This window comes from Zingiber officinale, chromosome 1A (genome assembly GCF_018446385.1).
Source record: "Zingiber officinale cultivar Zhangliang chromosome 1A, Zo_v1.1, whole genome shotgun sequence".
NCBI classification, from domain to species: domain Eukaryota; kingdom Viridiplantae; phylum Streptophyta; class Magnoliopsida; order Zingiberales; family Zingiberaceae; genus Zingiber; species Zingiber officinale.
In genome coordinates, this window is record NC_055987.1 from 155,033,776 (window position 1) to 155,061,167 (window position 27,392).

Consider the following 27,392-nt stretch of genomic DNA (forward strand, 5'->3'; position numbering starts at 1 on the left):
ATGTGGGGACAAAAGCAATTAATTAATCAAATATCAGTGTTATAAATCCTCGCAAATATTCTAGAAAAGTTTAAGGAAAATAAAGTAAAAAATATATTAATTGCACTACTTTTTTGTTTTTGTTTTGCACAAAAATCAAAAGGCAATCCTTCCATTTTTGTCCAATTTAAATGAAGATTAAATAAGATGAATTGAATAGAATTAAATGCTTTTGTCCTTATTATTATTATTTTAGTTTTTTCTTTCCTATATCTGCCCAACAAAATAAATATCAGACAATTCTGAAGTTTAATTTTTTCAAGAGTATTATTCTTTAAATTGATAAATAAGACAAAGTAAATGGCAAAAATTAAAAAGTGCTCTTTCTTGTCCATATCATCAAAATATTTTTTTTAATTATTAAAAAAGTCTTTTGTTTATAATATTCTTTTCTATGCTAAAATAAACAAAAAACTTAATTTAAAAATAAAAATGGAATCATCATTTTTTTTATTTTTGTTAAAATTATTTTATTGATAAAATTTTACCATGAAAAGGTTTGAAAAAAAAATCACAAATAGGGATGAATTTTCTAATAAATCTAAGAGAATCATGTTACTTACTTTTACTAGATTTTATCTTAAAATTTAGATAGGATAATTAATTTTTTTTTATATTCAAAATTTTATATTTATAAATAATATTTTTTAAATTTAGAAAATAATTTTTATTTTTTAAATATTATAAAGGAAAAGAAAAAAATAAAAATAAATAGAGTGTAATGAAAAAGGGATAATCTAAACTTTTTTATTTCCATAATTTCTTCTGCTTTGAAATTTTGAAAATTTCCTATCATTTTTAGCAATCACCATGTCAGCCGACAATCTCCGTGCCAGATTCTCCTGGTCACGTGCACCAGCCATGGCAGGAACGTGGATGCCATTATGATCCCAGCATCCGTTGCGGCACCTAAAGCTCACTCGTCCTCTGGCTATTGGCGGTTCGAGATACAGTCTGTCCGAACCGAATCATCAAATCCCACGATCCCAGCTGTTGCCACTTCAAAGCTCGCGGACTCCGCTGCAGTTAATTATCCGCAAATGCACCATGTGGGGCCCACTCACTTAATGGGCTTATCAATGTCTTAAATGAAAAAAAAAACTTCATAAAAACCGAGCTTATCTGTCGTACTAATAAGCGCAGCGTCTTATCAATTTGATAAGTAGATCTGAATATCAACTTGTCTTTCCCTTGCCTTTAAATACGACCCTGCTGCGTCGACAGTGGATATAGATTGCTTATTTCTTCTTTTCCCCTTCTCTTTCTTGCCGGTTAAGGAGCGGGATTGCCTTCTAAATTATTGGTGGTCGTCGCTTTGCTCGGATCGATCGTTGTCGCCGCCGTCTCCCTATATCTTCTTCGACTCGGAGGTGAGCTCGGATCGTCGCCCGCTTCTTTCCGCCTTTTTTTGGCGTTAGAATCGTCGCGTGAAAGTCTCAGCTTCATTTCTTCTGCCCGCACAATTTCCCCCTTTCCTCTTTCCTTCTTGTACTCTTATTTGCTCTCCTTCATCCTCAATTGGAAGTTTTTTGGAGTGCTTCCGCCGTTCTGCTGGAACCCTAGAAGTCCGGTGCTTCTCTCCGTTGCCGCTCTTAGATCTTGTTTGCAGCGAATGAAGGTTTTGGTGGCGTATACTTGTTCCTTGGTCATTCTCGCTTCTCGTTCCACTTTTGACCTGTTGAGATGCTTAACTCTGACTTCCATCTTGAATTGGACCGGCGGATTATCTCCAAAGATGGATCTTTTTGTGTTTTATGGCGTTGTTGAGTAGATCTGATTGCTGTATTTGATTTTTTTTTGTTACGATTAGGGTTTGGAGGAAGAGGCTAGTCGAACGCGATGTCATCACTCAGTAGAGAGCTGGTGTTTCTGATCCTGCAGTTCCTCGATGAGGAGAAGTTCAAGGAAACAGTTCACAAGTTGGTTTTGTTTTAAAAAAACTTCTGTTATTTGGTTGTTTGAGTAGCCTTTCTGTGTGCCATTATGTGACTTCTTTTCAATCTTTGTGCGGTTTTGGGTGCAGGCTTGAACAAGAGTCTGGCTTCTATTTCAATATGAAGTATTTTGAGGATGAGGTGCATAATGGGAATTGGGATAATGTAGAGAAATATCTCTCTGGCTTCACTAAGGTTGATGACAATCGGTACTCCATGAAGATTTTCTTCGAAATACGGAAGCAAAAGTATCTTGAAGCATTGGACAAGTAGGCTCCGGTTTTGGTTCTTTTGATTTGATATTTCTGAGAAATTAATCTCCAAACTTATTTTTCCTTCGAAAATTATTTTTTTCCATCCTAGACATGACCGGTCTAAGGCAGTTGAAATCCTTGTGAAAGATTTGAAGGTCTTTGCCTCATTTAATGAGGAGCTATTTAAGGAAATTACTCAGCTTCTAACTCTAGAGAACTTCAGGTTTGAACTTTGAACCTTTTATATTCAACTAGCATAAACTTTTACTGAGACTTTCTTGTTTCTGATGTGCTAAACATATTTTTCAGGGAAAATGAACAACTTTCAAAGTATGGGGATACAAAATCAGCAAGGACAATCATGCTTGTTGAACTCAAGAAGCTAATTGAAGCAAATCCCCTCTTTCGAGATAAACTACAGTTCCCAAACCTAAAAAATTCTCGGTTACGCACCTTAATTAACCAGAGGTATGAATCCTCAATTTGGTCAATCTCAAAGTGCTTCATCTTCACGTTGATAAGTTTGTTATATCTATTCACAATTTAGTAAGTACTATTTACAATCTTAAAAGTACTCTGATGATTAATTCTCTCTAGAGTATTGTAATCTTAACATGTTGGATTACAAGCAATTTGAGATTGTACATAATTTTTTATTTTTCTGCCATTTTCTTTATTAATTGTAAAAAAAGTTTTCTTTGTGTTTCTCAATGGATGCCACTTGTCGCATCAAAATCAAAATGTTAAGCATGTTATAAATCCTCCTATTTGTAAATTGAAGTTTTCTAGTTTTTGGAGTTGGAAAATTTTCAACCTAATTGTGTGTTTCTGTCATTTTCATCATTACTTGGGCGTTGGGTTGAGTATTCGGTTAAAACCAAACCGAATTAACCAAAACCGAATAAACTAAATTTTTCCGAATTAACCGAACCGACCAAATTTTCCAATAAAAATCAAACAAACCAAACTAATAAATTAACCAAATTTATGGGAGATTTACCGATTAGTTAGGGATTTATAGGTTCACTTATGGAATTTACCGATTAGTTTTTTCTATTTTGGTTTATTTAGTTTATTTGATTTTTTTAAATAAAACTGAAATTCCGAAATAACCTAACCAAAATTTTAAATTTGGTCAGTTCAGTCGGTTTGTTCGGTTTAACTGAACTTTTGCTCAACCCTAGTATGCAAAAATCAACATAATAATGTTTGGTGTATGTGTGTACAAGAAAATGATTATATATGTTCCTTATGATTTATTTCTATGTTCATGTTTAAATAATTCAAAATATATTATGAATATGATAGTTATTTTAACTTTTAATCTCTTAGAAGCTTCTCCATTATCAAATACAGATTTATCAAAGAGTAGCATGGTTAGCTACTGGATGAGATATCTAGATAATAAATGTTGGTCTAGGTAGTGCACACTATGAAATCATGAACATGAGCTTGATATGGTGCATTTAACTATTTAAGAGAGTGTTTTTTGGTTTTCAGTTGCCTGTTGCGTTGGTTTTAACTTTCAACTCTGGAGTATCTGGTATGTGTTGATGAGTATTTGATTCACTAATAATTTATGATTGGCAGTTTAAACTGGCAGCATCAGCTGTGCAAAAATCCTAGGCCAAATCCAGATATAAAAACCCTTTTTGTTGATCATTCATGTGGGCAACCGAATGGTGCTCTTGCTCCATCACCAGTAAACAATCCACTGCTTGGAACCATGCCCAAAGCAGGAGGTTTTCCTCCATTGGGTGCTCATGGGGTAATTTTCCTATGTTTAATATAAGTGCTATTCACTATGAGAATTAAGTTTTATTACTGACTTGTTTCTTTCCAGCCTTTTCAACCTGCTCCAGCACCTGTTCCTACACCTCTTGCGGGTTGGATGTCTAATCCTTCAGCTGTAACCCATCCGGCTGTCTCTGGTGGACCTATTGGTCTCAATGCACCTACAAATCCTGGTAGTGTGCTGCACTGTGATTGCTAGTGCCAGAAGATTAGTGGTGATAACTTAAGAAATGTTTTGTTCTTGAATGCAGTTGCAATTTTAAAACATCCAAGGACACCTCCAACTGCCAACCCTCCAATTGATTATGCATCTGCAGATTCTGACCATGTATCGAAAAGAACAAGGCCCCTTGGGATATCTGACGAGGTCTGCTCAATGTTTCTGTTCTATGAAAATTTCTTTTTTGGTTCTGGACCTGTGATAGGTTCTGTTGGTTGCTTGGTGATCCTTTCTCTAATTTTGGACTACATAATTCAGGTAAATCTGCCTGTCAATATACTGCCAGTTTCCTATCCTCAGAACCATAACCAGGCTACATTTTCGCTGGAGGACTTGCCAAAAACAGTTATGCGAACACTGAGCCAAGGATCAAACCCTATGAGCATGGATTTTCATCCAATCCAGCAAACTATTCTTCTCGGTATTTCTTTTCAGTAAATTACTGTTTCCATGCTTATTTTCTTTTGAGGCTTTAGCACTTAATGTTCATTGCCCTTTGATTTGGTTTTTTTTTGGTTGGCATTTCATAGTCGGTACAAATGTTGGTGAGATTGCATTATGGGATGTTGGCACTAGGGACAGATTAATTCTTAAAAACTTCAAGGTTTGGGAGCTTGGTACTTGCTCCATGTCCCTGCAGGTCTGATTTCTCTTCATTGATGTTATGAATTGCTGTTTTGTTCGGTTTGTGATGTTCTTTTTAATATCTCTGTACTTCCCAGACTTCTTTGGTTAAGGATCCTGCTGTGTCAGTTAATCGCATCATATGGAGTCCTGATGGCGCCTTGTTTGGTAAGCTAATTTTGTACAGCAAAACAAATAAGACTTGATGATGCTTATTGTAATATCTCTAAATTATTGTGTAGGTGTTGCTTACTCAAGGCACATTGTTCAAATATATTCTTACCATGGTGGTGATGATATTAGACAGCACTTGGAGGTTTGGAGATCATTAGATGCATTTTATAATTAATTGCTTGCTCCGTTTAACCTTTTTTGTGACTTTTGATATTCAAATAACAGATTGATGCTCATGTTGGTGGTGTCAATGATATTGCATTTGCTCATCCCAATAAGCAGCTTGCTATAATCACCTGTGGAGATGACAAAACAATTAGGGTGGGTATAGAACTGTGAATTTGTGCAGTATTTGTTCTTTCTTTCTTGATGCTTTTATCTAAGTTTGTGGTACATTAGGTGTGGGATGCAACTAGTGGTACAAAACAGTACACCTTTGAAGGTCACGAGTCACCTGTTTACTCTGTTTGTCCACATCACAAAGAAAACATTCAGGTGGTTAAATTGCTTAGACTTTAATTTTCTGTGAAATTGATCTTAACGCTGGAATTACTTATCATCTTAGCTTTTTCCTTGTTGAATTTTCAAGGATTGTTAACCTTTTGCTTCTTTTACTTGCAGTTCATCTTTTCAACAGCATTGGATGGAAAAATAAAGGCATGGTTGTATGACAATTTGGGATCCAGAGTGGATTATGATGCTCCAGGACACTGGTGCACTACAATGTCTTATAGTGCAGATGGCTCAAGGTACATTTCCAAGTCTCTTGGGCCTTTTGGGACAAGCTAACATGTATTGGTTCTATCATCCTCACCATTTAGGCATTTCCTCATTTTTTAGGCTCTTTTCATGTGGGACAAGTAAAGAAGGGGAGACATTCATTGTTGAGTGGAATGAAAGTGAAGGAGCCGTGAAGAGGACCTACCAAGGTTTCCGGAAACGTTCTTTGGGAGTTGTGCAATTTGATACTACTAGAAACCGGTTTCTGGCTGCTGGTGACGAATTTCTTATCAAATTCTGGGATATGGATAATATCAATCTTCTAACTACTGTTGATGCTGATGGTGGCCTACCAGTAATCTCTGTTCTTTGTTTGGCTTCTTATGATAAACTCTTATTAGAAGAAGTCTTATGTATCAACTTTCAACTTAGGCAAGTCCAAGGATGAGATTCAACAAGGAAGGAACACTATTGGCTGTTTCCACTCATGATAATGGAATTAAAATTTTGGCAAATGGTGATGGAATCCGCCTTTTACGCACACTTGAAAACCGCTCCTTTGATGCTTCTAGGGCTGTTTCAGAGACTGCAACTAAGGTACCTTTTCGTGAATTAGGGCTAACTACTTGCCTTATTGCATAAAACGAGATGAATTAGTTGATGTTTTGTTTCCTGATATAGCCTATTGTAAGCCCATTGTCTGCTGCTGCTGTTGCAACTACTTCTGGCATAACTGATAGAACTGCCCCACCAATGGCATTAGCTGGAATGGTCTCTGAATTTTGGTTTTCATTCTAAACTATAGTATAATTTATTTTCATCTTGTCCAATTTTTAAATTCCTGTTCTAACATTGTTTTGAAATTGATAGAATGGTGATGTCAGAAACATGGTTGATGTCAAACCAAGAATTGCTGATGAATCAATGGAAAAATCAAAGATCTGGAAGCTTACTGAAGTCAATGAACCAGCTCAATGCCGATCTTTAAGGCTTCCAGATAGTCTTAGGACAAGCAAGGTTAGATCTCTATAGTTTACAATTTCATGTGTAACATTGTATAGCGATTGTGTTGTATATTGAATGTGTATATAGGCGAATATTATAAAAAACAAGAAAATACTGTTTGATATGATAATATATCAATACAAGTGAATAGTTTGACATTCTTGTAGTTATAATATATTGAAAATTGCACCAATGTGAAAGATGCGTATGATGTTTGTACTTAAACTTTGTTATCTTCTTTTCATTGGTTATATTTTTCTAACAAATATCTGATTGGACATAGGGTCAACATCATGAATCTTTTCTTGGGATCAAACAAGTAAATATTATGTTCAATAATCCTGGATTTGACTGCTGTTAGGTGGAGTTCCATGTGTGAAAAACTTTTTCTTGTGGATCTATTATATAATCACCAAATATTGTCAACATACTTTGGTTTCTTTGTAGAACTGAAAACTAGTAAGTCAGCAACCTATGTCCATATCTCCTATTTGCGTCTGCTTGAGAAAAATGTCCAGAAGAGAGTCTGGACATTTTTGAATTATTTCACAATCAATTATATTTTCTGTTGCTTTTCTCTGATTTGAAGGAAAGGTGTTTTAGTATCTATGTGCGCAATTTGTTTACATTTCATGTGCTTAGTGAAATAGTTGCTCAGTTGAAGTTGTATATTAAATGAGATAATCTGGTAGGCTAATGAAGCTAATGTTGTTTCTATTTCTCATCTATTCTGACTGCTCTAATAAACCTGTTAGATCAATTTCAATCTTCACTGAAGATCTACGTGATTGGATACTAGGGAAGAAAGAACATTATTTGAAAGTCCTTACTAGAACTTTATATTACAGATTTCAAGACTAATTTACACCAATTCTGGGGTTGCCATTTTGGCTTTAGCTTCAAATGCAATTCACCTTCTCTGGAAGTGGCCTCGTAATGAACGTCATTCAAGTGGAAAGGTGAAGATATGACAAATACTTCAACAAAGTACCATCTTTTCTATGTCACTATAAAAAGTCGTTCTCAGTTTGCTAATTATATGCTATTGTAGGCAACAACAGGTGTTGCTCCTCAGTTGTGGCAACCACCAAGTGGCATATTGATGACTAATGAAATAACTGATACAAATCCCGAAGAAGCAGTCCACTGCTTTGCACTTTCAAAGAATGATTCTTATGTTATGTCAGCATCAGGAGGGAAGATATCCCTATTTAACATGATGACATTTAAGGTTAGCTGTATATCATATAACAAAACACAGGTCATGTTATATTCTGGATTTGACAATTTTGTACTTCATGGCAGACTATGACAACATTCATGGCACCTCCACCTGCAGCTACTTTTCTTGCATTTCATCCACAAGACAATAATATAATTGCTATAGGAATGGAAGATTCCACTATTCAGATCTATAATGTCCGTGTTGATGAGGTACTTTCCTATGGCAGCAGCATGTGATAGTTATGTAATGAATTTTATAACCTACAGAATTATTCTTATGCAGGTCAAGAGCAAAATTAGGGGCCACTCTAAGAGAATTACAGGTCTTGCCTTTTCAAGTGTTCTGAATGTGTTGGTGTCATCTGGAGCTGATGCGCAGGTTATTCACTGTTCTTGTCTTACTATAAACAATAATAATACATACTGCGTACAATTTGGTAATTCTGCACTTGTGTTTGATAGGGTTTTAGTACAGCACTAAGGAGCTGGCATGCCATAGGCTTTCTCATCTTCAAATGTAAATGTTCCTTTTTTCCTTGCAGCTTTGTGTGTTTGGAACTGATGGGTGGGAAAAACAGAGAAGCAGACTTTTGCAAATTCCTTCTGGGCGTACATCAGCAGCAATCTCAGACACGCGTGTTCAGTTCCATCAGGATCAGATACACTTCCTAGCCGTGCATGAGACCCATATTGCTTTATATGAAACTACTAAATTAGAAAGTGTGAAGCAGGTATTTGCATTACATTGTGAATTATAGGTCATGATATATTCAATAACAGTGAACCTTTCTCTTTCAGTGGTCTCCTCGTGAAGGTTCTGCACCCATTTCACATGCGACATTCTCTTGCGATAGTCAGTTGATATATGCTAGTTTCTTAGATGCCACAATATGTATATTCAATGCCACCAATCTCACTCTACGATGTCGAATCCTTCCAGCTGCTTATCTTGTTGGAAATTCCAGGTATGTTAAAGAATCTATGTTTGTTTTCTACTGTTCAATCTCTCATCAGCAATTTGCACAATGGATGCAAGGCTAGACATGGACCTTTGTGATAACCATTATCAAGCAGTAACTGAATGTGAACTTGCAGTTGTTCCTGTAGTTCTTCAGCATCATAGAAAAATTTGCTAGTTATGTAAATAACCACATTGTAGGAGTCAAATTTTTGCTTTCTCAATACCTTCTACTGTAGTCTGCCACATATGATTGTTGTTCAATACTTAGACTGAAGTGTGCTACTTGAGATTTACTATGGAGGATTCATGTCTTTTTTTTCTAATTTCTTTTTGACAGCTCAACTGTATATCCACTAGTGGTTGCTGCTCATCCATCAGAACCAAATCAATTTGCCTTGGGCATGACAGATGGTGGAGTATATGTATTAGAGCCACTAGAATCAGAAGGGAAATGGGGTGTCAATCCACCCGCTGAGAATGGATCAGCAAGTAGTATGTCCATCACACCCCCTTCTGGAACCTCTAATTCAGATCAACCACAGAGGTGATGGATTCTATTAGAAGCACAAAATTTAACCCTTTTCCTCTAACAGAGGTATGCAGCAGTATCTAAGATGATCCCTACTTTAGTGTGTCTGCCCCTTGATTACATAACACTAACTTCTATTTTCCCTTTTTCATCCGCAGTGGTCTAGTCCTAAAAAGGAGTATTAGGGGGTAGGTCCTACGAGCAGCAGAGGGATTTCTGCAGTAGCTTTTCCTTGTCTGTTGTCTTTACTTGTACGTTGCAAAAGAAAGATTCAATGGCAGAATTGATTATGTTGTTTATGTAATGTAAAGGTTGTTTATGATATGGATCAGAACCCAGAAATCTGATGTATGTTTGAATTGCAATCTCTCCCAGGTAGCTATTTGACTGACTTCAAAGTTTATGCTCCGTTGTTGATCTAAATTTATCATCTTGTTCAGGGAGAGTATTGGTGGTGTTCTACTTATTGTACCTTGGGATACGACATGGAGTTCATGCAAAACATGCGCAAGTATAACAAATTGTTGACTGGTTTGATTTCTCAGACAAATTGATACAATATGCACATAATGTAATCGTTTTTTTTCTTTCAATTCTCATCTTACTTTCGGATTGCCTCTTGTTAAATTAGCTTGATCATTCTCAGGAGCAAACCATTAGGCCACTGTTAAAATAATTGATATTCTTGTAGTTTTAACTTGTTGGGTTCCATGCCTTGGAAGAAATTGATTTGAAAATTGCATTAAAATATCACAGTTGCCTACTCTTGATGTATATTTGAAGTTATATGAGATTCATATACCAAAGTTGATATTATCAAATCATTATAAGAATTGAGTTAAACGGAAAAGGTGACACAAATTTGTTGCTGATCCATCAAAGAAAATTACTTTATAAACCTTCATTGCTAGCTGATAGTGAAAAAGAAATATTCTGCAGTAATAGTGATTAGATTCTACATCAAAAACACTTTAATATTAGCCAAATCATCATAACTTTTTAAAACATTTTAAATGCTACAATATGAAACATTCTCTAAAATTTCTTAACATTAGTTAGTGTGACGCAATCCACTTCACCCAAATCAAAAGTACGAAAGAAGTTGTGCAGTTTGTTTTGCATTTTGAAAACTTGAAATTATTCTTCAATCATACAAGAATGCAATATAATGCAGTATGAAGCCAGATGTACTTGCCCATGAGCAATATGAAAATAATTATCGTAAAAGTAAATTCATAATTATAATTGTGGTGTATTGTGAAGAAACACTTGAGATGCAAACATCTTAACAAAGCTAGATCTTATGTTTTTATTGTCGTTTCTCGGAACGTAGTGACAAAGCTAGATCTTATGTTTTTATTGTCGTTTCTCGGAACGTAGTGACAAAGCTAGATCTTATGTTTTTATTGTCGTCTCTCGGAACCACTATGTGCTTCTTTCTCATCCATTAGTATATTTTTTCATAGTATCTCATCCCTAGAACACATCGAGCCCGTCAACTTTCTCTCATGTTATCCTTCTCGCTAGCTGCATTTTTCGCTTGACTTCTTGTGCTCCTAAGTTCCTGCACACTTAGACACAAGGACATCAAAACATAACAGGATCTAACTTGACTTGGTTGATCACATTAAAATTATCACAGGTATTAATAATCTCCCTATTTTTGATGTGAACAATCCAAGTTAAGTTAGAATAAATCAAATATAAATTTTAATTCTTCACCTTTCATCACATTAAAAATAAGGGTAATGCAAGAATATAACTTTGAAAAAGTAGTGTCCAAGGGATAAAAAAATGTGGACTAATATCTAAAAAAAATAATTTAAAAAATATATTTAGACTTGAAAATTTCTAAAAGTTTTATAACGGTTGAACTAACATATTTAAAGTAGATAATAAATTTTTCACAAAAAATTAAAATTATTTTAAGCGAAAATAAATTATTTTTGGCATAAATACATATTTTTTAAAAAATAATTAAAAATAGTTATTAACTTCGAAAAATCGTGAAATATTTTCTGAGAATGTATAATAGTAAGTAATTTTCTAGAAAAAATAAATTTTAAATAATTAAAAATTTCAAAAAATTTTAATGTTAAAATTTTGTATTTGGATAAATAATTCATAAAAAATTCACCAACAGTTAAAAAATTTAAGAAAAATTTCCTTAGATAGAAAAAAGGAAAAAGTTTCACAAAAAAATAAATTTTACAAAAAAAAAGTGGCACTCAAGATATTTTTAAATTGAAGAATATGATTTTGTTAAAAAATTCATAGAAAATAATATAATGGAGAAAAAAATTGAAATTTTTTCTATAGATGAATAATGCAATTTTATTTCTTGAAAAAATTAATTTTAATTAATTTATAACAGAAATTATGCAGAATAATTTATTTGATAATTCTAAGCAAGAATATGAAATCAAATTAAAAATAAAACATGTATAATGATTTTTCAATTTAAGCATGATTTTGGAACCCAATATAGGTTCCTTCTAACTTCGTTAATCAAAAGTTTCTTAGGGATATATTTTGTTAATAATTTTTTGATTTGACCCTTATGATATCTAAACTGCCAGTTTAGTCCTTGATAATTTTGAAGTTAGAAATAGCTATATTCAAACATGCAGAATTCTTTAGATTTTCTATTTCTATTTTAAATTTTTATCTTATCAAAATCCTCTAGTCGACAAGATGTTGCTAAGGTTAATTTTAACTCTTCATTTTCTTTTTCTAATTTACAGATATTTTTAGATAATATTTTTATAAACTGAAATAACTTATCAGGAGATAGAGATCATACTTGACTTACTTGGTTGATTTCGTAATCTGAAGCTCCTCGTAAAGTGTTGCTTCCTTATGATGTTGCTCCTCCTTCATCGATGCTTTTGATATTCATTTTGGATGAGCTTGCTTCATCTTCATCTTCTTGGTAACTTGCCATTAGTGCAAGTCCGGTAATGGCTTCGACCTTTAACTCGGACGACGTTTCATCCTACGTCGCATTTAGATTTTGATGCTTTATCTGGACTGGTCTTTTGTCCTTGCTCTTATCCTTGTCCTTGCCTTTCACATGCCCTTCTTCATTATAGTAGTAATATCTTACATTTCTTCTTCTTTTATCTTGCACTTGATTAAATTTATTAGTTTTAAATAACTTTTTAAATTTCCTTACCATGAACACCGTTTCGTCATCATCGAGGGAAGTTTCGGATTATGGTTCATCCATTTTTGCCTTTAAGGTAATGTTGTGCTTGAGTTCCTTCTTCAGATCTGCACATCTAGTTTTATGAACTTCAAATATAGAAAATAACTCTTCTAAAGTACTTACCTCTAGATCCTTAGAGATGTAATATGCCTAAGGATATCCATTCAGAAGTCCTAAGAAAGGCATTAAGCATGTACCTTAGCAAATTTCGGTTGGTTACTTTTTCTCCGAGATTCATGAGTCTGGTGATGAATTCCTTGATCCTTGAGTGAAGGTGTGCAATAATTTCGTCTTCTTCTAATCAGAGGTTGCTAATCTCGTTCCGGAGTAAATCTCATCTCGCTAGTTTTGCCTCTGAGGTCCTTTCATGTAGTTCTAGGAATTTCTCCCAGAGCTCCTTGGCTGACTCGTAGGCTCTGATCCGATTGACTTCTTAAGGTGGTAAAAAGCTAAGCAAATGAAATTCCGCTTGACCGTTTGTCACGAAGTCAACTTGCTCTTTTTTCGTCTATTGGTATTCTTTTTTGTCCTCTGGCGCTTAAAACTAAATTTTATAATTAGTAATAAATCAAAATCTGTCTTAAAGAATATCTCCATCTTTTTCTTCCAGTTCATGAATTCCCCTCGAACTTTAGTGGATAGATGCTCAGTTCGGTCATCTCTTATGCTTTGATCGGTGGTTAGTTCTCTTGAAGTGTCCTTTCTCTGATACCAATTGTTGGTCTCTTGGCTGCCGGCTAGAGGGGGGTGAATAGCCCTACACAATAAAAACAAACACATTTCTCATAACTTTAGAAATAAAGCGCTTGTATAAAAAGAAACTGATTAATAGATAAGAAAAAGAGGCATAGCAATTTACTTGGTTTGCAATCAGGAGATTACTAATCCAAGACGTTTGAAAGTTCACTAATATCTTATTCAGGCAGAGAGCCTCTTACAGCAGTTAAAGCTCACAATTACAAAGGTAAACTCAATTAGAATCGATTACAAGTGTTGTTTTAGTTTATGGGATCAGAGCTATATTTATAGCCCTGATCGGGGTGCCTGGAAGGGTTATAGGCGTCTAGAGAGGGATAAAATTTTATCCCCATCACAACGAATCACGACAGCTTACATTTCGATAAAATTTCTGGTTTGGGCGCCCGGACTGAGCTATTCCAACTCAACCAAGGCGCACGCCTGGGGCGCTCTGGATCCGGGCGGTCCGAGCACTCGGAATAGCTCCGGGCATCGAGAGCACAATCAACCTCCAGTTGACTTTTCCTCCGGGTCTTCCGTTTCAACTCCGCTCGCTGAGGTGATTTCGACCATCCGGAATAGGACTCACCCGAATCCATTTTCTAGCATTCTCGAGTGTTCTTCCGTTTCGACTTCTCGTCCCTCGGAACTGCCGTGCGCTTCTTTCTTATCCACCAACGTACTCTTCCGCGACACCTCGTTCCTCGAATACACTAAGCCCGTCGACTCTCTCCGTGCCGTCCTTTTCGCTAGCAGCGTCTTTCGCTCGACTTCCTGTGCTCATAAGTTCATGCATACTTAAACACAAGATCAAAATATAACAAGACCTAACTTAATTTGATAGATCATATTAAAACAGGATACTAATATAAATATCAATCATTAATTATGCACCTGAGTAATTTGAACATGCCAATAAAGGCAAAATTGACATATGATTCCATGGGAACTTCATCCATAATCTACCAGCAAATTTGCTAGCGTAGCCACAGACAGATCTCATCATGCTTCTCTAAGCACAAGTTTTCTCATTCAACCGTAACAAGAAAATTGCGCATAAACATGAGCTTCAGCAATGAACTCAAACATCAACATCGTGATTCACAACCTAGAAGAATCACACTGCAAGCATGCATCTACCACTGACTCAGCACGGCCAAGGGCTTTTTGTACATTAAACATCCTCATACTGCTAAAAAAACCTGCGTAGGTATACTACCGTGTCAGTGTTTTTTCATAAGATCCAGCGAAAAACCTAAGATAACAAAGTGGCGGACTCAAAACATTAAATCGTCTAGAAGAAAAAGAGAAGGCAAGCATCTGCAAGAGGCAGAGGTCGAGGAACACAAACTTAATAAGAAAACCTGAAATCCAACATTAATTCTACTGACACAGTTAAGTTAACAATAGCATGGTTAATGATCTTGAAACCAAATTCAAACAGAGTTGTAAACAAAAAGCCAAGCAAACTCCACTATAACTGTTTGTCACAACCAAAAAGTCTCCAGTCAAATCTGTCCCAGCCCATCACCTCATGAGAGGATACCATCGTTGAGTGATAGTGCAGCCAGCTGATCGGCTGGCGCATTGCCCTGCTGCTGTGTGACGCTCCTCAGAACTTCCATTGCCTCTGCGACTTTAGCCCTCAGAGCATCTGGAGATTCCAGCAGGTGCAGCACCTCAGTTTGGTCCATCTCCAGTAGCATACCGGTAACTTTGGCTGCGTGATCATGTTCAATGCTCTCCACAAGTGGATACAAGTTCTCGCCGAGCATCTGTATATGACCAATAAATAACAGTAGAATATTCTTTCATGGAACTTAATTAAATCACAGAAGAACACAACTGAGTTTGAAAGTTCCACCAGATCCAACATCTACTATGTCAGAATAGATTTGTTATGAATTGAAAAGACTTACCATCCTTTGATGCTCAGGAGCAGCATTTGCAAGAGCAGAAGCCAATGTTCCAATGGGAGCAGGTTGCGACATGCCGACATCTCGCATAGGCAAACCTCCCATATCATAAGGTGAGAGCATGCCGCCAACAACACCAGGCATAGGAACATCAGGCATGTTGCGACCTGTTGGATAACGTTGAACTCGTCCCCTCGGAAGCATCTGGTAGATCAACATTGGAGCCAAAAGATTTTAATGCAAAGCATAAGAAATGCTGTAGTGCACATATCAGCTAGCTTAGTGCTGCAAGTATATGTTCATTATGTGAGCATGTATTTGAGCTCGACTGAAGTGCAAACATTTAACAATGTCTATTTCCCATTCTTCCAGTAATTAGGATTTCCACTAAATCATCAAGTCAAGTTAAGAAACTAATTTCATTGCTTGCATTACTTCCCACAATAATATGATCAGTGAACTCTATTTTACATTACTTAATGAACAAAAAATTTCAAGTTGTCACAAAACTTGGAATTTCAATTCCTGAAGCCTTTAGAATATTTACTGACCTGTTGCTGCATTAAGGGTATTGGCTGCTGAGTTTGTTGCACTGGTCCTGCTCCAGTACGTCTGCTACCAGGACGGTGCACCTGCTGACCATGTTGGACAAGGGGCACAAAGAAATTGGGCATATGTGCTCCTGCAGGCCGCATTCCAGGTATAAGTTGTTGCTGGAAACCAAATCCAGGCTGTAAACAAAACCATCATGTTAATATTTACAGTAATAAAATGAAATGTCCCATACTACAAGATTATATGGCAAAAATACCATAAGAAATAATATGATTCAAGTATTACAGTCATATTTTCACAAACACAAAATTAAGTTCAGACCCATCCAATAGCCAATAAGAAGTGTACATCTCTATTATCCTTTTTCCCATTAAGGACTCACATATCATCAAGATCACTAAAATTATTTGTAACAAACATCATTCGGTGACAGGGCTTGAAAAGGATAGGGCTAAAACAGCACTTGGAAAATTTTAAGGAACAAAATGCAAATGCGAGACAACAATATGATTAGAGTGTCACTTTCATAACAGCACATCACTGCAACTACAAATAAAAATAAGGCATAATTACCAAAGTGTTCCCATGGGTTTCATTATTCCCTAGCAAGTGCCCCACACTTGGGTTTTTGCCTAAAAGGCACTCCATCCACATCTGAAAAGCACAAATGTCCTCTAAACCACCCTAAACATGTCAGCTGTATGCCAAATAAAAATCTGACAAGCCGTTCACCAAGCCCCATCAATAACTACTATTCTCGAAAACCCTTGCAGATCTAACTGCCAACAGATGAGATTCTCTCAGGCCCACAATGAGTTTAAATTGGGCCAATCTACAAGGGAACCACCTTGAAAGCATAAAATTTGTAAGATTTTAGTGTGAGTGATTATATTCTCTAATTTTTATTGTTTGAATCTAAAAGGCCATCTATCTAGCAGTTTTATCTAAACATGCTAAATAGCAATAAGTTAGTCACTTTCAAAAAAGATTTCTATTATGTTCTATAAAGACTTTGAAATCATTCTGTGCTCTTACTTTAATTATTTGAGTCTTTGAAGGCCATCTACCAATGTTGGCAAACACTGATTGATAACCTAAATTCCTATTTTTCAAAAATGAATCATTATTATGTTCCCTAAAGCCTTTAAAATCATTTTATGATCTCATATTTCTCATTTGAGTCCTGAATGACTACAATGAATCCTTTCCTGGACCCCGCATGGTGAGAGCTTCGTGCACGAGCAGCCTTTTTTATATATTTCTCATCTAAGTCCTGAAAATCCATCTAGCAATTTTAACCAAAACAGATGTATTCTGGTCAAATTTCAAATCCCTTTGCTGTATTGCCTGAAACCCACGGAGTTATTCTATATGCTCATTTATGTTATTTGAACATGGATAAATCTAAAGAAGTTGAATTTTTTAAAAATGAGCAATTTATTATTTCATAAGAGCCTTCAAAATCATTCTATGTTCTCATTTCTGTTGAGTCCTAGAAGATTATCTAACATTTTTAGTCAAATTTGTTATATGGACCTAAACTAACTCATTTTAAAAAATAAGCCCTTTATTGTATTCCCTGACATTCTATGCTTTAATTTTTGTTGTTTAACCCTAGATGAATCTGAACTAGCCAAATCACGTTTAAAAAATAATACCTCCATTGTGTTCCTAGAAGCCTCGAGTTATTCTATGCACTAATTCTTGTTGTTTGTGTCCTCTAAGATAATCTAACAGTTTGTACAAAATCTGTTAGATAAACCTAAACTGCATGATTAAAAAAAACTTTGTTGTGTTCTCTAAGCCTCTGCAGTCATTTTATACTTTCATTTTTGTCATTTGATTTCTAAAGACTTTAGAATCATTTCATGACACATTCATGTTGTTTAAGTCTTATAAAGTTATCTAACAAGTTTGCATGTTGGTCAATCTCCAAAAATGATCCTTTGTTGTGTTCTATGGAGCCTTTGAGGAACTCAACTGAAAAAGATCAACTTTCAAATTCGAAATGTTTAGCCAATCTAGCAATTTGGTCGAAACTACTACTAGATGATCTTGTGGTACTCAAAACAGTATATAAATGAGAAGTTAGAAAATAAAGTAACAACAAAGAGTTCGTTTGTGAAATTTGACAAATTTGGTCAGACTACTAGATGGACCTAAATAACTCATACAAAAAAAGGCACAATGGGAATTTGGAAAGTACACGGAACACAACTATTAGCTTATTTCAGAACAAATTTAGATTCATACAGTAATTTTGTTCAACACTGCTACATGATGGTCTTCTAGTGCTCTAATACCAGATGAGAGCACAATATCAATTCAATTACTCTATTGAATTATATATATATATATATCAACAAAGGGAGACATTGAAAATGACATTTAAACAAAAGAAAAACATGTTTCTAAATAAATGACAACAAGCATGAATAGATAATATCGAAGAAAAAAATGAAATCACAAATACATGGAGAAAAATAACAGTGTTGATAGGAGAAAAAAAAGGAGAGAAGTCCATCGACGGCTAGGAGATAAAAAAAATTTCAAATTTTAAGCTAGGATTTGTGAAAAGAAATATTATTTTGAGGGGATTACATGGCTACAACAATATTAAGCAAGCAAACAGGCTAATGCAGGCAAGTTTAGGAAACTTGTGAATTTAGATTGGTTTAAAGGGAATTTAGGGATTTTCACATGTGGGTGGTGCATACTTAGGGAAAATACAAAACATAGGACACCCAATGGGAAAAAAATGAAACCTAAAGCACCCTTAGGAATTTTGCCACTAAAACTTATATCCTTCCAATATCAAGGTATATCTACAATGCCCTTCTCCCTCCGGGCCTCATATGCAATCAAAACAACAAATATCTCCACACAAACCATCATATCAGTGACAGTATTTTAATTTCATATGTAGTTGGACATTTCCACAGCACAAAAAATTTTTCCCAACTTTTCATTAAAGAGCACCTCCTAGAACAAAGAAAAGCATTAGTTGTCCATCGAGCATACAAAAAAATAATAGATCCATTATGGAGTCCTATTACAAACCATATAGTAACATACAAGTATTAGGCTCTGTAGAGAGTTTGAAACTTTGACCAAATATAAACTTTAAATTGACATTAAAACGCATGAACATCTAAAAGAGCCCCACCACTAATCTTGAGCAAGGCTTAAAATTTCGACCCATGCCGAGGTTTCAATCCCAGATCAGAACAATACAGTTTTGGTATCATATCATGCCGATACAATTTCGGTATTTTTATAAAGTAAATTTGAAACAATCTCCTAAGAATATTAATTTAACTTTCTCAATTTAGAATGATCAAAAGTGCACAAGATTATGTGTTTTATTAAAAATCATAAACTTGACAGCATACCTTTATCAAAACTTAAAGGACAAGTAATATTTCTTAATAGATCAAATAGAGACATTCTTAAACAAAAATATATAATTTCATATGTTCAGAAAGTAAGAATCCTAAAAGTAAAAAAAAAACTAAGTATGTTAATATTCATGGATCCAGATTGCAAATTAATCCTAAGATAAAAAAAATATTATCTACGATAAATATATAAATTAACAAAAAGATGTTACTTAATATATAATAATTATATAAATTAATTATTTATTCATTTGATTAATTTAAATAATATAAATTTTAAATAGTAAAAAAATACCAATTAAACAGAATATAAATTTAATTTATTAGAATTTTTTTAAAATATAAATCTGAATTATTATATATTTTTTAAAATTTCTAAATGAAATTTAAAATAATAAAAAATATAAATCAGAGTTATTATAATTTTTAAATGAAATTTAAAATAATAAAAATATATTAGAATATAAATCAGAATTATTATAAATTTTCAAAATATTAATTAATAAAATTTATTTAAAAAAATAATTTTAAATATATTTTATTGGGATAATTTAATTATGGTTTATAAAAGTCAGTTCAAAATATCACATATACTTGGGAATTGTTTAAATTAATTAAATCAAAATTTTAATTTTAAAAGCAATATCGCTCCAGCGACACTTTCAACGTGGCCGGAGGCATCCCGCGACTCCTCCGGCACCGTTGGAGGCATCTCGCAACACCTCCAACGCTGCCTACGAAGCATCCTAGACGGAGACGCCGAATCATTTGCAAATAGGGGAAAATCATACCTCACCGCTCTTTTGTCGCGTTTGATGTCGCGGACGTTAGTGATGCATGCTGAAATCATTGTGCACGGTGTGTCGGTTTCGCCCGCATGGCGAAACGTAAAAACAATCTATGCCGGGCGGCACGACATTTCATTTCTTGATCTTGAGCATTACCACATATAATATCATAATAGATAACGATGACATTTATCACAAATAAGTAGTGTTATGTTATGTAACTGTGGATAACAAACAGATGTATCTAATTCTTGAATATAATTGATATGGAAGAACAAAAATCAAATGAAAAAAATTTGAATTACATAACAATAGATATACCTGTGGTGGCATAAGGGCAGGAGGTGCTTGACCGTAAAATATTTGCTGCCCAAGACCAGGAGCACCAGGAGGGTACATGGGGACACGCTGACCAACAGTAGGAGTCATTGCTACAGGTCGTACTTGTGAAAACTGTGCCTGTAAATTAGGCGACATGAAAAGCATGTATAGTCCAGGGTAAGGCAAAACAAGTGACTATATTGCTCAAAGAGCAACGCATTTAGTAAAATTAGCAAGTCAGATAAATCCCTGGAAATAATGGAACACTATTAGGATGGATACCAAGCTCAGAGAACATAACATGCTTATAAAATAAAAAAGCAAAAATTGCTTAATGCATAACTGAAAATATAAAATAAAGATTTCCTCCAACTAGGATTTGGTTTCTAATAAGCAATATACGAAAATTCACATAGTTTTCTAGTAGTGTCACTAATGGTTTTAGTTATAATCCTCACAAAAAACCTAAAAGAAGTTATGAGGATAAAAGGATCATAAGAATAATATGAAGCCAAGTCAAGGACCATGGTAGATTAGAATCTATGACACCATGTTCAGACATTTGTCAAAGACTGCAGCAGAAGTAGATGCCTTCACAAACTTGTTTATTACCATTGACAAGAATTCATAGAGTTCATAATACCTGCAGCCTAGCTCTTCTGTCTTCTTTACGCTGTGCAAGTGCAACATAGAGTGGCTTCCCGCAAACCATCTTTCCATTCATATCTGCAAGCTGTATTAAAAAACAAAGCAACCAAATGCTATAACTATCATTCATATTTGTTAGGTACTGAGAGATAGAGAACATGGGAGACATAAAGATCTTACTGCATGAGATGCTTCTTCTGGAGTTGAGAAAGCCACAAATCCAGAACCTTTACTTGCACCATTTGGTTCCCGCATAACCTATGATTCAATGATATATCAAATATAACAATGAGAAGGTCCTAACACATTTATAGACACACAAATTTCCCAATAGAGATAGCACATAATACCTTGCAAGAAGTAATTGCACCAAAACCAGAAAACAAATCTCTCAGCTTATCATCTCCAATACTATCATCCAAATTCTTTAGATATAAGTTGAGCCCTTGGTATTTGTCTACTGTTTCTTTTGCACTCTGGTCAAATTTTTCCTTTAGTTCTATTTCCCTTTCATATTTCTTCAGTGCCTTTCCAACATACCACTCTTTTTCATCAAATTTCTGTCCATTGAGTTCTTGAACCGCTTGAGCAGCAGCATCTGAATCCTCAAAATTTACAAAGCCAAAGCACCTTGATTTTTCCTCCCCATCGGTCATAACAACAGCACTAGTAATTTTCCCATACTTGCCAAAGATAGTTTCGAGATCTTCCTTTGTAGTTGACTCAGAGAGGTTTTTGACATAGACATTAGAAAATTTTGTCTTATCTAAAAGGTTTTCCCTTTCATGCTTCCGGAGGAATGGTCCAACAAAAACTAGTTTATCATTAACTAACATGCCATTTAACTTACTAATTGCAGTCTGTGCTGATTCTTCTTGATCAAATTGAACAAAACCATATCCTTTTGACTGGCCAGATGCATCTGTAGCAACCTTGCATGAAAGAATATTTCCGAATGTCGAAAAGATTTCATGTAGTGCTTTGTTGTTTATTGTTTTATCTAGATTCTGATAAGTAAAAAAGAACATGTTAAATATGTGCCAAAATGTGTGAATATATGGGAAAGCACAAAAAAAAAGACAAATTGTACACAATAAAGCTTTTAAAAAAAACAGAAAATGGCACATTACTTTTATGAATATATTTGCTGCCCCACTTCGGCGGATGCTAGGGTCACGATTTGAATACATAATGCGAATAGGCTTATTGTTAAGAAGGGCAAAGTTCAGCACGTTCATCGCCGTTGTAGCTATCAATCAAAACAAGAATCAGATCAAACAGATTTACACTTGCGTTGAAATTTTGTGTATCAACTTAGGTAAAAAAAGAAAGATAATGTGTTAAAACATCTGAACTTTTCCAAGTCATAAATGAAAAATTCAGTTATCATTCAAACGAATATCACAATAAATGAAATCCTTTTAAAAAATAATAATAATAATAAAATTGACCAAACAAAGGCAAACACATCGTTGTAAAATTTGCATTTGAGGATTCGGGCTTCTTAGAAGCTAAAATGTAAAAAAATGCCAATAACTATGAATATCGATCTTTAAAGCAAATTCAGGAAAAATTCAAGAAAATCAGTACCAGAAAGTCTAGAATTAGTACGAGTTATCATCTTTTTTTAAAACAAACCACTATAAAGATACTAAAACAAAAAATCTGTAAAAGTTTGCAACTTGTTAAGAAGTGCAAATAATATCTTTGTTTATAACAAGTGCACATCCCGGAGTGGAATAAAATACTCCAGAGTGCACATTCCAAATTTTAATGAAGGGTCTAAATTCAAGTACACTGCCAGTAGTTCAGATAGTAGGAACTTATCCAATGATGGTCTAATATCAATACCGATGTTTACCAATCTATCAGTTAATAATAAAACAGAACATGAAGCCTGCTTCTCCTTTCGTTTTACAAAAGTTTTGAATTTATACATGGCAATGTATCTATTCCTTTTTTTCATCCCAGATTTCCAGCCTTATCAGTGAAGAACACTCCATGCTCACAGCTTTAATTGGATAAAAACATCTGTATTGCTTTAATTCTCTCTCTCCATGTTCCTTTCAATTCATCGGCTGAGCTTTATCTTGCTCCTCTTGCTATTTATCTTCTTCCTCACAATCTCAGATGTCGATCCCCACTCCACTCCGGTGAAGCCGCTGGCCAGCTCCCTCTGCCTTCGAATTTACCTCACTTAAGCACTCTCCTTCAGAACAAGCAGCAGGCCCAAGGAACACAGCTTGCTGACAGAGACAAAGACACAGAGGATGCTATTGTCCTACATCCCATGCACACTCTATCAGATTGAACATTTACTGTCTGGTGTGTGGTGATATCCTCCCCAAACGCCCAACTACACAATCTCTACCACCCACAGAACACTCTCTCTCCATGTTCCACCATGCCAACCCAGGCTACAGCATCATCAGAACATCAGCTACTCAGTGTGGAGCTCCACTGTGATTAATCCATCCTCAAGATCCGCAGTCATTGCTGGATCCCCACTGACTCAAGGACTGCTATAAACCAGTCTGAAGAAGGGTCACCTAGGAGATAGAAGGTGACCATGAATGATGCTCCAAGTGCAAAGGAGAATGAGCTCCATTGAAAAGATCAAGAGAAAGAGATCCCTTTTCTCCAATTCCTTTCACGCACTAGTAAATTCTTCTATTGAGGAGAAGCCCAAAATCCACAGAAGATCAAGCAAAAGGGGTGCTCTATGTAAGCAATGGCAGTTTGAAGAAGAAAAACAACCTTGAGGAGCAAAAGTAGTGGTGCATCCACAGACAAAAAATTGACATGGCACAGGGAGGAGTTGGAGACCAATCAAGTTTGCACATTGAGATATGGGAAAATGAAGACAGCCTGCTTAAAGGATTGGCATTGGCCCAGAAGGCTTCGTGGACAACTACCAGGAACAGAGAACAATTGTTGATTGCATGTTTCATTGCGGTGATTTTTTAATCCATTTAGCTACTAGGAACAAATGTGATATAAAAATTTAATTTTTTCTTGTAAATATTTGATTTTCAGGTATGTTTTCCATTTAGCTTTCTGTATCTATACTCAAAGAGAAAGTGATAATGAGATGATTATCATTGTTCCTAATGACAGAGAAGGCACCACTTTTGATGAACAAACACAAGGAAAAAACAATGTGACAAAAAAGAATTGAATAATGAAGCAACTGCTAAGTTCCCAATTGAGTATCACAAAAAACAAAATACATTAGATTAATATATAAATAGATTTTTCTGCTATTAGAAGCAATTGAATTATATTTATTCTATTCTCTTATAACAGGACAGTTAATTAATTGCTTATACTTAATATTCTTAAATTTGTAAATATATTTTGGATCAGAAGATGGTGGGAAATAATTGTGAGTTATTGATAATTTTGTAGTGATCGATTGAAAGAATTGTGCTTGTTGTTTACTGATGAAATAGTTCTTCTCTCCTGTGCGCCGTGCAGATATTATACTAGTTACCAGATATTACAAGATTAAACTAAGTGTACAATTTGATGCAGGGTATTTAACATGCACAGCACTAAAATTTATGCAATTGTACGTGTTCAATTAGTTAAAATCCAATAATGGTTGATATGGTTCCAATTAGATCTAAAATCAAGGTAACATTGTGCAACTATTTGGGTAGTTGTTAGCCATCATTTTGGTGTCTACTTATAAGAACAAAGATGGCATACAACATTATCTAAAATATAGAGGCATTAAGTTAATGAATCATACCATCAAACTTTTGGATACCACAGCCAAGGAGTTTGGATATTTAATCTAAGAATTCTTTATCTACCTTATTGCTTTTCCATAATCATAGGATTACACCTAGTGGTAAGAGTTAATCATCCAACAATACACATGGTAACCATAGCTAGAAAGTTTGTTAGGATACATGCTCATACTGGCACACATCATAGTTCATGGATTTCTAAACCCAGCTGGCCGTTTGACAAGGATTTGACAGTGCCCATGTGCTCCATTGTCAAATTTCTCAGATATTATGTGTAAACTTGAAGAAATCGAGAACCCATGAGATTAAAAAAGACAGCAGTAACAGCAATCCAAATAGAATGAGGAACCGGGCTGTAAAATTGACCTATCAGTGTTGTTGTATAGGTCAGCTACTTTACAGACATAGAGATAATAAAATTCTTCAGCATAAATAGTGTAGAAGCATATCTCCCATACAAAAATGCGTCAACATTTTTTTTCTTCATTTACATTACCTACCATGATAATTTTAAATTTTCAGTAATTAGTCGTCATTCATATCCCTTTCTGTTGTCATTTCATGTAGAGCAACAGTCAGAAGAGACAAAGGTACAAGTAACCTTGTCTCAGTTGGAATCTATGCTACAATTCAACACAAACAAAACATACACAGAATAGAGAAAATGGCATGACAAATAATAACATTAGTAACAGAACTAAGAAGAATGGACATTATATTGAAAATATCACAAAAGCGCATCAAGTACTCTTTAAACAAATAACCAAGAAAAGCCATTATCTAAAACACGAGCAAAAAGACAATTAGACTCACCATCAGCAGGGTTGCTGTAGTTAACATAAGCATAGCCAAGCGATCGGCGAGTATCCACATCGCGGCACACCCGAACTGACACCACAGGACCGATCTGGCTGAACATATCGAACACCTGCGCGTCCGACACGTTCGCCTGTAGGTCCCCCACGTACAGAGAAGTCGTCGGGAACTGATTCCCCCCGCCGGCGCCGCCGGTACTGACAGTCCCATTTGGCGGTTGCTGTTGCTGCTGCATCGTAGCCTGCGCCATCGCTCACGCCAAAATGCGACCTTTTTCACCTTTTTCTCTTCCTGATCACAGACAACCGATATAAATAGATAGATAACAACAATCAAACCTTCCTCTTTAATTTTTTTGTTAGCTCTTTTCGTGGATAGGTAACGTAACAGGGACCGAGGTACCGAAAGAGGACTCTGCAAAAATTAGGGGTTTTTCAGATTTTTTTGGGATAGAGGTGATCGAAATCGAAGCGGGGGAATAAAAAGACGAAGAGGGTTTGGAGGGGCAGCCACGCACTGCACCGCGTCGAGCTCTCGCTGCCCGGGCCGCGCTTTTATCGCCGAGCGCTCGATGGAAAACCCTAGAAGCCCGCGGGCGCGCCTGTGAGCCACTGGCCGTCGGATGGACCCGGAATGCGAGATGCAGGCCGTCGGATGCCGTAACGTGGATCGGGATGGGGGGCCGGGGCCCTTCTATCGACTTCGAAGCAGTAGAATAAGTGGAGTTGCCCAGCGTGGCGAGTAAGATTCGGTCTTGTTGATGTAGATTTGTCCAAATCTTTGGGCAAAAGGCGATAACATTCGTCCTCAGTGTCTCTGTAGACCTTGCCAATATGATCATGAGGGGGGTTAATCACTGTAGCCGAAATGGTTAAGGGCGCAATGGGCTGAGGGACACAGGAATAAGGGATTTACGCCCTTACTATCGCCGCGATTCGAACCCACATTCTTATTGGACAAATTTCTACACCCAACCACTTCGGATAACCCCGTGGGACAGATTTGTCCAAATCTTGTTCCAATCAAAAGCGCGTTTAATTACACTTCAATCTAATTATTTTAACACCTTGTTAAGAATTTTAGGCATCCATTGACGAAATTAGTAATAAATAAACATTGGAGGTGTCTTTAGCCACTCATTGTGCTTGTAGCCTATTGAGAATTAAATAACATTTTACTGAACGTGTAGTTTCAGTATTATCCATGTGTATTTAATTTTTATAATTCTAAAAATGTGTATATCAATTCTCATTATACCCTAATGAATTAATGAATTATAGATCTAGATTTCCTAAATAATACGGAAAAGGAAGTCCAACTTCATTCATTTATACTCCGTCCGATTTAAAAAAGGGACATCTAATAAGATATAGATTGCTTGAAATATATGATTAAATTCCGTTGAGTCATATATCTAAGTTCCAACTAGTAATATGGTCAAATTCTATCGAACAATATAGTTAAGTTCCGCTAAGCAATATATCTAAGTTCTGTTGAGCCACATAATAAAATCCTGCCTAGCCATATAATCAAGTTTTGTCAAATAATATGACTAAGTTCCGCCGAGCAATATATCTAAGTTCCACCGAGCCACATAGCCAAGTTCCATCGAGTCATATATAATTAAGTTATGCCGAGCAAAATGATTAAGTCTTGTCGAGCAATATAGCTATGTTCCGCTAAGTCATATAGCTAAGTTCCACCAAGTATCAAAGATATCTTTTGTTGAGCATCATAGGCTCCGAAATTTCTAGTTAAGAATACGTGGCTA

At 35.4% G+C, this 27,392-nt stretch overlaps 2 protein-coding genes across 3 annotated transcripts; one reads left to right on the forward strand and one right to left on the reverse strand.

Moving 5' to 3' along the window:
- Positions 1-1,266: 1,266 nt before the first annotated feature.
- On the forward strand, positions 1,267-9,845 carry LOC122038093 (protein TPR3). The gene is made up of 27 exons (XM_042597672.1): positions 1,267-1,409; positions 1,850-1,958; positions 2,063-2,242; positions 2,337-2,450; positions 2,537-2,695; positions 3,818-3,995; positions 4,071-4,194; positions 4,273-4,388; positions 4,500-4,662; positions 4,772-4,881; positions 4,964-5,033; positions 5,108-5,181; positions 5,265-5,360; positions 5,439-5,534; positions 5,661-5,788; positions 5,880-6,114; positions 6,192-6,356; positions 6,441-6,530; positions 6,630-6,776; positions 7,613-7,723; positions 7,816-7,995; positions 8,070-8,198; positions 8,272-8,367; positions 8,531-8,719; positions 8,787-8,953; positions 9,287-9,544; positions 9,637-9,845. The coding sequence occupies exons 2-26, from the start codon at positions 1,879-1,881 to the stop codon at positions 9,495-9,497; spliced, it is 3,408 nt and encodes a 1,135-aa protein (XP_042453606.1). The 5' UTR covers positions 1,267-1,409; positions 1,850-1,878; the 3' UTR covers positions 9,498-9,544; positions 9,637-9,845.
- A 4,915-nt stretch (positions 9,846-14,760) lies between these two features.
- LOC122038094 (polyadenylate-binding protein 2-like) lies at positions 14,761-26,174 on the reverse strand. Of its 2 annotated transcripts, XM_042597674.1 has the most exons (10): positions 25,960-26,174; positions 25,619-25,862; positions 22,181-22,299; positions 21,401-22,057; positions 21,231-21,308; positions 21,046-21,135; positions 20,403-20,540; positions 15,892-16,071; positions 15,344-15,544; positions 14,761-15,199 (listed from the first exon to the last, which is right to left on the reverse strand). In XM_042597674.1, the coding sequence occupies exons 2-10, from the start codon at positions 25,854-25,856 to the stop codon at positions 14,957-14,959; spliced, it is 1,944 nt and encodes a 647-aa protein (XP_042453608.1). In that variant the 5' UTR covers positions 25,857-25,862; positions 25,960-26,174; the 3' UTR covers positions 14,761-14,956. The 2 variants fall into 2 exon arrangements, with proteins under 2 accessions (XP_042453608.1, XP_042453607.1); XM_042597673.1 differs by having other exon boundaries at positions 25,619-26,174.
- Between the last annotated feature and the right edge of the window lie 1,218 nt (positions 26,175-27,392).